This window comes from Festucalex cinctus, chromosome 3 (genome assembly GCF_051991245.1).
Source record: "Festucalex cinctus isolate MCC-2025b chromosome 3, RoL_Fcin_1.0, whole genome shotgun sequence".
Taxonomy (NCBI): Eukaryota; Metazoa; Chordata; class Actinopteri; order Syngnathiformes; family Syngnathidae; genus Festucalex; species Festucalex cinctus.
The window spans coordinates 11,237,507-11,247,351 of NC_135413.1; the positions used below are offsets into that span (position 1 = coordinate 11,237,507).

Here is a 9,845-nt window from a genome sequence, read left to right on the forward strand (position 1 = left end):
CTGGCAAGCAGATATTTTGCCTCACCATCCTACTTATCCATTTTCTCTTGCACTGGTTCTCAGCTTGGAGTGGTCGCCAGTCAATTGTGAATGTCACATATAGACAAACAAGCATTCACACAATCAGAATGATCCTTTGTACAATTTAGAGCACAACCCAACCTGCTGATAAGCCAACACGCATGTTTTTGGAATTTGGGAGGAAACCGGGAGATGCAGCTGTGCAAACCACTTGCCCACTATGATTTCTGTACTAAATATACAAATTTAATTGCATTATTTCTGAAATTAGTCACACACACAAAAATAACACAAATGTCATGACTCAGCTTTATTGACTCCTCAATATGAACATTGAAATGGCCATTTCAATCGAGACACCAAGAGGACTGATAGGTGAGGTTGTCAGCAGGTGCAATATGCTGACACAAATAAATCAATTTAGTCATTTTATGAAATTGTAAAGAAATACAAAAGCAGTTCAAGTACAGTAATGTAAACAGTCGGTCACAGTCCGGTACCAGTCGTGATCCTCCCATTCTTATTGCAGTAGTGTTGTTGCACCCAACAACCATACTTGGTAAAGGTCCATTTATGACTCCTGCAGCATCTGTGTGGAAACAAGCATGGGAGAAAATAAAAACTATTAGACACAAGATATTATAGTAAGGGGCTCTTCAATGGCCCTAATCTTATCAGCCAACATAACGATAAACAGCAAAATGATGACATTAAGGTTACGTACTGTTTTGAGCCTGCGCCTGGCAATTCTGATTTGATCATGAAGGATCCGAGCCCAGTCTCGTGGGCCGGGCAGCTTCTCTATTCTGTGCTCACTGCAATATTTCTCTGTAAAAACTGCACACACATATGCATAACTTTAGAAAGCATGAAGTGTCATAAATGTGTAGTATCAGTTGTCTATTGAAATTATGTGTGAATGGTTGGAGCTAGATATACAGCTGTCTTTTGATTGGTTGACAAAATTGTTTCTTTCAATACGAAAGAAACTAGTTCGGACCTTTTGCCATTTTCCCTCAATTTACCTTTAATTGCATCAATGATATTCTGGTCCAGGCCTTTCCGGTTGTCGTTAAGCCCCCTCTTCCTTTTTACATTTGGCAATGAGCTAGCCAAGGTGGCATCATCAAAGAAAGCACACACCTAGTAAACACAGTATGGCATGTTTCAATACAAAACTGCTCCTATTATTTGTCGTCAGAGCCACAAATGAAAACCTTCGCACCAATTTCCGGAAGAGGAGGCTTCCAGATCGTGTATGGTTTACCAGGATGGAGTCCAGCTGAGCCTTGGAGATAAATACGTCGTAATCCTTGGCGAGACGAATCACCGACTGAAAAGACAGTCGATGAAGCACAGGTATCAAACTCAAAAGTTCTTGACATAACTTTATGTAGCCTGTGAAAAATCTTGACACTTTTTTTTTTCCTTGACGTCAACACAGGCCCAAAATAACTAACCAAATGCAAATGTTGAAACTGTTAATGTAGCACTTGTCTACATCCTTCATTTATTAAAAAGAAAACACAATAGAGGTTGGACTTCACTTAAAAAACAAAAAAACAAAAAAAAACATTTGTGTGCTGTCTAAACTAGTGCTGGGCGATATGAAAAAAAAATCTTCCAATAATATTTTCAGTTATTCTATTAAAAATATATATACAGCAAACTGGCTGCTTACCTTTTCTCATTTTATAATGACGTGCCATTAAACAGATTTGTATAAAATGGTAATTTTACATAAAATTATCAAACGTAAACATAAGAGGCATATTTTCTACAAATCTAAATAACAATCTAGAGCAAGAGGCACAAAAAATGTTTGACATAAGTTTATGTATTTAGTTTTTTTTTTTTTTTTTAAGGAAACTAATGTAATGTAATTTTGAGAATATTGTGTAGATTTCAGAAGTCAAAATCAAAATTCAGGACTGTATTATAAAACCTAATAACTAATTAAATAATAAACTAATAACATTTTGTGTTGATATATTTATTGACGGTAATATACTGATCCATCCATTTTCTGAATCGCTTATCCTCAATACGTTCAATCTTGTAGGCCATTCTTGCCAGCTGACGTATGAAACGCCGGAACATTCAGATTTCCTGTTTAGCATGAATTTTCTCTCCAGAAACTCATTAAAAATTGTAAGCTATTTTGCTGTTTAAAGTTTAACAAGCTCCACTTTAACGTAGTTCCAGCGAGGCCTTTATGAAAAGTAATCCATCGGCCTAGCACCTAAATCCAGTTTTACCATAACATTAGCCAGTTAGCATTGCAATTAGTGAATACTTGTAATAACTTGGCATGGAGGTTGTGATTACTAACTTTGGAGCGAAGTTGCACAATGCATTCAGGCGCATTACTAGTTAGCAATAGGCCGTTGGTATAAATTGCGGCTGCGACGCAAGAAGAACCAATGCCGTCTCGACTCAAGTACCTGCTTATAAGCAACGCAAGCATCCCAGCGAAGCTTTTTGGGGCTGCCCCGTTCAGTTTTTTTTGGGAAAAACTTAAACATCTGTGTTTTGATGAGCATTTATTACAAGCCTTGTGTAATTCAAAACGTGTGCCCAGCATGCCTTGAGGTGACCCCTTTTTATTGGCAAGTAGTTCATAATTACAGGTTTGTTATTATTTTTTCACAGTAGTAGTATTTATTTGCATTCACCCATCTGGTTGTTCATTAATTTTCATTGACTGTTAGATTTAGGCACTTTTGTACCACCAGCCAGCACTATATATATGTATTCGTATGTGTATACTGTATTCATATGGCTTAGAGGCACAGCCAGGCCAGCTGGGTCTCGCTTGTGCTAAAAACATGGAAATGTAATTAGTTTAAAGGGGACATCACTGAAAATATTTATTCTATATACCCCAATATATAGTCATATAGAATAAACTATTCCAATGCAATTTTGATCAGCTGTTACATCTGCGACTTTGCGCCGGCGTTTTCCGGCTTCTGCGGGTACAGCACTGCGTGACGATGTCTCAGCAATGGAAGGCGTTTGCCTTCTTGCCACTTTAAAGAATGGCCTCAGCTTCCGGGTCCTGTGATAAACAGTGGGCCCCAGGCCCGATCGGAAGTGCTGCGGTGATGACACTAGAAAAAAATAGAGTATGCTTACGAGTGGTAAACATCATCAGAAAAACACCTTCTTTTTTTTTTTGTTTAATGAGAAAAGTACCACTGTACATTATTGTGCTATATACTGTAAAACATACAATAACTCAATACAATGTAAATTAAATAAACCATTTTTCCGTCATTATTTTTTCAATCTACTTTCACTGGACTGGATGTCTTGAGCAGTTTTATTTTAATAATAATATTGCATCAGATTTATATAGCACCTTTCTGGACACTCAAAGACGCTTTACAATTGATACACTTTCAAGTTCAACAACGGCTCTAAACTATTGATTAAAATAATAGGTGTTAATTTGATAATTGATTACTTGTGGATTAATCTTAACATCTCTCATGGACTCCTGCTGCGTGTAGTACATATCGTAGAAATACTACGCTCATACTGATTCTCCAAGTTGATGACACATACACCTCGCGCATATTCTTTTGAGTGTTGAATTCAACTGACACCATCCACTTCTCATCAACACTCACTTCCTGAGGACACATGGTTGGAAAAAAAGAAATATGCCAAAAAAATATATAAATAAATAAAACAAAGAAAAATGCAAGCATGAAACACACCGGTAGCGGTACAGTTATGTGTTGTTATATTGTCTTTCCATATAGTGATGTTTTTGTCACCGATTTGTACTCCCTTACTCACCTCTCTGACTTTGCACTAGTGTCCGTATGGCGCGCAGCTCCTGCAATATGGTCTGCAACGTGTCCTTGCAGTTGCACACGCAACAGGGGGCAACTGGCACATCAGGTTCCGGCACTGCGGGAAAGTCCCATATTTTGTCACTTGACAAGTTCAACCTTTCCAATGAGCAAAGCTCTATTTTGATTGACATCAGGGATAGAGTCGTTCATACCGGGAACCTCCACTTTGATCTCATTCTGAATATTGTTGACGGTTGTCGGGTCTTCAGAGTCGGCACTACAGGCGGGAGTACTCTCAACCTCTGTGAAAAGTGCCGGCTGTCCGCAAGTCACATGGTCCACCTCCGACATGTCGTCCTGCTCTTTTTCCGTACGTTGATACGCTCTGTTGGTCCTGTCACCAATAAGCTGCATCATGCCTGTGATTTGCCTCTTGATCACCATGCTGTCATCCCCCATCCAAACTGACAAGACACAGTGTTAATCTTGTTAAAATATCAACTATAGAGTTGCATAGGGCTGGAACATTTCTGTCAAGGTTCCAATAACATGTTTAGTGGAAGTAAACACTCTTACTGCTGAGTCACGAATAACTCACTTTTTGTCAACAACTGGACCAACCCGCTACTTGGGTCAATTTTTGTCCTGTACAAAATAAAACCAACCTAAACATTCTTTATATTTTTAACATTTTACTTAAATTAAATTTAGACATATAAAGCAAGGAATAAAGGTGAATATTTTATAGATAATTTTATTATGCTGCAATTCTGAAGTGAAATAGTTCTTGCTTTTCAAATGTTTGGAATATTTGACCACCATGTTCTTTATTGAAGATAAACGATACAACTGGATAATAAATCTTAGGTTACATTTTTTTTTAAATTAGGAGAATTGTGCATACAATAATACACTACAATTTGTTTTATTAATGTATATTGAATCTCTATATATTTGTAACATTCCCCCCGCCCCAATTCTTGAAATAATTATTTCAGCAGGATCTGTTTCTCAACAGGGGTATGCTCTCATGCCCATGTATTGTCTAACGAACAAATATTAATAAATAGCGAGTGAAATGTAATTCCAACAGCTACATACCATCTGGCACCACCACATGCTGTTCTCCTTGAACATCCAACTCTAGAATTAAAAAAAAAAAAGAAAAGAAAAAGAAAATAGTAATAGCAAAGATTGGATGCCCTAACAACCCACCACCACCTGTGGGTGATGTGAATGAACTACATGGTGCAGAGCAGAAAAGGTGACATAAGCGCTTATTGTGTCGCCACAATGCGACCAATTGGACAACAAATTAATGGTAAGACAATGCACTTTGGTAAAATAATTTCCAATGAAACGGCCGTACACAAATTGTGCGCTATTACCTTGTTGAGCAGGCAGTCGCACGAGGCTCGCATGCTCACCTACATCCGAGACGAGTTTAAAGCTCTGAGACTTCCTTCTTGTAGTCTTACTCTTCCCATTGTCCATCTTCTTGATTTTGAGTTTGCGCCAGGGATCCACGCAGAACAGCAAGAGATTGAAAGAATCAGTGTATGCCCTCCATTAATCATCAGTGCAGATTATCATCATCACTCATCATCTTAATTGACGATGCCGTCACGCGACTGCAATAGATTGGGCATTACTTTTGTGCACGTTACCACCGCACACCTGTATGTTTAAGCATTTAATTCATTTTAAATATGAGTGGATAGTTCAGACATGGACTGTGAGAGAGTTCCACCTTGTGAGGGACATATTCACATGTACTGAAACATGTTAATTAATTACGTCAACTTAGTTTTTATAATCGGTTATATTCCTCTTATTCCACAACATTTTTGTTTCTGTTTTGAACAATAATGAGATGAGAATTAAGTATGTGGACCATCAAAAAAATATTCAATTAAAAAAAACAAATAAATAAATCAGCAAATTTACTGATCACACGTGAATAATTTGCACTGTCCTACATTCTACGGGGCAAAATGCTAACATGTAGAGGGAGTCTGGCTCCCTGCAAGCGATTCTTTAGCGGACTAGTAATCGCCAATGTGGAACACTTGCATTTGTGTGAAACAAGTACGGCCTTTAGAAGGTTCTTGGGCACATTTTTGCAAATTTTCACCCCCACTGCAGATGGTGGTCACAGAATTTACAAACAGAAGCCATAGTCTAGACCAGGTGTAGGGAACCCTGTTCCTCGAGAGCCACTGTCCTGCCCATTTTCAATGTCTCACTCCACCAACACACCTGATTCGATGAACAGGATCGTTATCAGGCTTCTACAAAGCTTACTGATGATCTGATCATTTGAGTCATCTGTGTTGGAGGAGGGAGACATAGGTTGTGTCCGAATGTCCACCTTAATCCCCTCATTTACTACATAGGCCCACACTATATAGTGGCCTAATATGTAGTGCAACTCCTTCTGTTTGGCGATTCAGACAGCCAGCTACTACTTTCTCCTCGTCGCATATCACATGATATCCTTTGTTGTACATATTTTCAACTAAAACAAATTAATTCTTTCTGTATTATAAATAAATTGCCTTCATTCTCACGCTTGCGCTGTCGCCCGTGACGTTTTTTTTGTTTTTTGTTTTTTTTCATATGCACAATGCATTGATCAACCCAGTTGAGTGAGCATCGATGTTCACTACTTTTCAGACTGCATTGTGGGTAATTTTGAGTTCCCAAATTTTCGTACCCTGGACATTCGGACACGACTACAAAATGCTGTGACCCCTCAAGAGGGCACTATATAGGGAGTAGGGTGCACATTCGGACACAGACATCGAAAAAGAGGCAAGACAGTGGCTCTCGAGAGCCAGGGTTCCCCCGACCTGGGGTCTAGTTTGACAAACTTTTTCTTACTAGAATGTGTTTCTTTTCGGAATAAAACAAATAGATCATGCGGGGTCACCATCTTTCCAGTAACTTACTTTCTTGTTTGGTTTTGCACCAAGGAGCTTTTGTATATCTTTGCACTCTGCATCATCAAACTGGAAGTCTTCCTATTATTAATTTAAAAAAAAAAGAAAAAAAAAAGGCATCTTAACAATTTCAAGATGTTGGACAATAATGACAAAGCTACATCTATAATGTCTATTATAACTTTTACTAACCTCAAAAACAGGATGATTATGTTGTGTGTCAATCTTTACAACAGCAAGCTTTTTTCCATCCTTGGTAGCCCTGAACTGCACAAACGAACCACAATCTTCACGGAAGGTGCTGTTTATTAAAAAAAAGAAAAAGAAAAAAAAAAGAAAAAAAAAAGTTGTTGAATTCGTTCACTGGATTACAAACCCGTTTAACTCGGCTCTTATTTGGGATATATTGCCTTCAGAATGCCTAAAAGTTGCTGCTTCCACCCCCCCTCCCCTCTCACACAAGCAAACGTTCAAGAACGTTATCACGTCTCCACAGAGCTTGTCAGCAACAAAAAATCTGAAGAACCGTTTGGGAGCCGAAAGAGTCGGCTCTTTTAAGTGAGCCAAAATTCCCTTCACCAACCCCCTGATCATGAGTTCTCTGCAGATTCGTACATACGGGGACGACCTTGACTGAACGAAATTTTGGATACTTACTACTGTTCAGGTCTTTTATCAGTCTTCTTCGATTCATATTTTCTCCCACCCTTCACACAGGCATACCGGATCTCGTAATATTTCAGAGATGCGTTATCATGGACGTTCACCCTTTTCTGGGCTGATGTGAAAGTTCGCGTATCTCTACGCCAGTAAGGCACACTTTGCGTCTTTTCGAATGCCGCAATAGCGTCTTCTACTTCTTTAAATGAAGAAAACTCATCACCAACGGAGAGCGTTACCGACTCCATCACGGCACGGCAACTAATATGGTAACGTGATCTATGGCAAATATGGCGTCGATACCGTGTGGGTCGCACTGATCTGAATTTAAGAATGGATAACCGCTAAGGCAAGACTTTTGAAGCGCGAGGCCGCCATATTACTGCGGTCAAGCCAGCCGCCACTCGAAAAGACGAAGTCAAGCCAGCCGCCCCAACGATTGTTAATACTGTGCATTACGGTAACATGCCGCCGTGCCCCTGCGCTGGCCACCTTCAAAATAAAATCTGCTCAACAACTGGTTTAGGGTTTAAAATAAAGAATCATAAAAAAATAACGGTTTGTTATTCCAGAACCAGACCAGTTCTAAGGGACACTACACCACCCCAGGTATCCAGCCAAAGTACTTTCAACAAAATCTGATGTTGCATTTCAAAATAAAACTCATTTGAACATTGCAATCTCGACTATAATCCCTGATTTCAAAAAATCATTAAAAATTCATGGTTTGTTATCCCAGGACCAGACCAGTTCTAAGGGACACGACACCATCCCAGGTATCCAGCCAAAGTACTTTGAACAAAATCTGATGTTGCATTTCAAAATAAAACTCATTTGAACATTGCAATCTCGACTATTATTGCTGATTTCAAAAAATCATTAAAAATTCATGGTTTGTTATCCCAGGACCAGACCAGGTCTAGGGGACACCACACCACCCCAGGTATCCCACCAAAGTACTTTGAACAAAATCTGATGTTGCATTTCAAAATAAAACTCATTTGAAAATTGCAATCTCGACTATAATCCCTGATTTAAAAAAATCATTAAAAATTCATGGTTTGTTATCCCAGGACCAGACCAGTTCTAGGGGACACTACACCACCCCAGGTATCCAACCAAAGTACTTTGAACAAAATCTGATGTTCCATTTCAAAATAAAACTCATTTGAAAATTGCAATCTCGACTATAATCCCTGATTTCAAAAAATCATTAAAAATTCATGGTTTGTTATCCCAGGACCAGACCAGTTCTAAGGGACACTACACCACCCCAGGTATCCCGCCAAAGTACTTTGAACAAAATCTGATGTTGCATTTCAAAATAAAACTCATTTGAACATTGCAATCTCGACTATAATCCCTGATTTCAAAAAATCATTAAAAATTCATGGTTTGTTATCCCAGGACCAGACCAGTTCTAAGGGACACTACACCACCCCAGGTATCCAGCCAAACTACTTTGAACAAAATCTGATGTTGCATTTCAAAATAAAACTCATTTGAAAAGTTACATCTCGACTATTATTGTTGATTTCAAAAAATCATTAAAAATTCATGGTTTGTTTTCCCAGGACCAGACCAGTTCTAAGGGACACGACACCATCCCAGGTATCCAGCCAAAGTACTTTGAACAAAATCTGATGTTGCATTTCAAAATAAAACTCATTTGAACATTGCAATCTCGACTTAATAGTCGCAATGAGTTTTATTTTGAAATGCAACATCAGATTTTGTTCAAAGTACTTTGGCGGGATACCTGGGGTGCTGTAGTGTCCCTCAGAACTAGTCTGGTACTGGGATAACAAACCATGAATTTTTAATGATTTTTTGAAATCAGGGATTATAGTCGAGATGTAACTTTTCAAATGAGTTGTATTTTGAAATGCAACATCAGATTTTGTTCAAAGTACTTTGGCGGGATACCTGGGGTGCTGTAGTGTCCCCTAGAACTGTTTTGGTACTGGGATAACAAACCATGAATTTTTAATGATTTTTTGAAATCAGGGATTATAGTCGAGATTGCAATTTTCAAATGAGTTTTATTTTGAAATCCAACATCAGATTTTGTTCAAAGTACTTTGGTTGGATACCTGGGGTGGAGTAGTGTCCCTTAGAACTGGTCTGGTTCTGGAATAACAAACCGTTGTTTTTTTATGATTCTTTATTTTAAACCATAAACCAGGTGTTGCTCAGCTTTTATTTTGAAGGTGGCCAACGCAGGGGCACGTCGGCACGTTACCGTAATGCACAGTATTAACAATCGTTGGGGCGGCTGGCTTGACTTCGTCTTTTCGAGTGGCGGCTGGCCTGACCGCAGTGCCATACCTGGTCCTCCTAAGAAACGTTTCTCAGCATATGATCATGTACAGTATCGAGATTGCAGACCATTTGAGACAGTACTTAGTAGAAACAG

The 9,845-nt window shown here is 38.8% G+C and overlaps 1 protein-coding gene across 4 annotated transcripts; it reads right to left on the reverse strand.

The window, feature by feature from the left end:
- Positions 1–318: 318 nt before the first annotated feature.
- bend7 (BEN domain containing 7) lies at positions 319–7,723 on the reverse strand. 4 transcript variants are annotated; one of them, XM_077515810.1, is made up of 12 exons: positions 7,427–7,723; positions 6,962–7,070; positions 6,779–6,850; positions 5,216–5,321; positions 4,929–4,970; positions 4,040–4,291; positions 3,829–3,942; positions 2,962–3,134; positions 1,247–1,354; positions 1,047–1,164; positions 746–858; positions 319–610 (listed from the first exon to the last, which is right to left on the reverse strand). In XM_077515810.1, exons 1-12 carry the CDS (start codon positions 7,675–7,677, stop codon positions 593–595), a joined length of 1,476 nt encoding a protein of 491 aa, XP_077371936.1. In that variant the 5' UTR covers positions 7,678–7,723; the 3' UTR covers positions 319–592. The 4 variants fall into 4 exon arrangements, with proteins under 4 accessions (XP_077371936.1, XP_077371938.1, XP_077371934.1 ...); XM_077515812.1 differs by having other exon boundaries at positions 5,255–5,321; positions 7,427–7,721; XM_077515808.1 differs by having other exon boundaries at positions 5,216–5,324; positions 7,427–7,721.
- Positions 7,724–9,845: the final 2,122 nt, after the last annotated feature.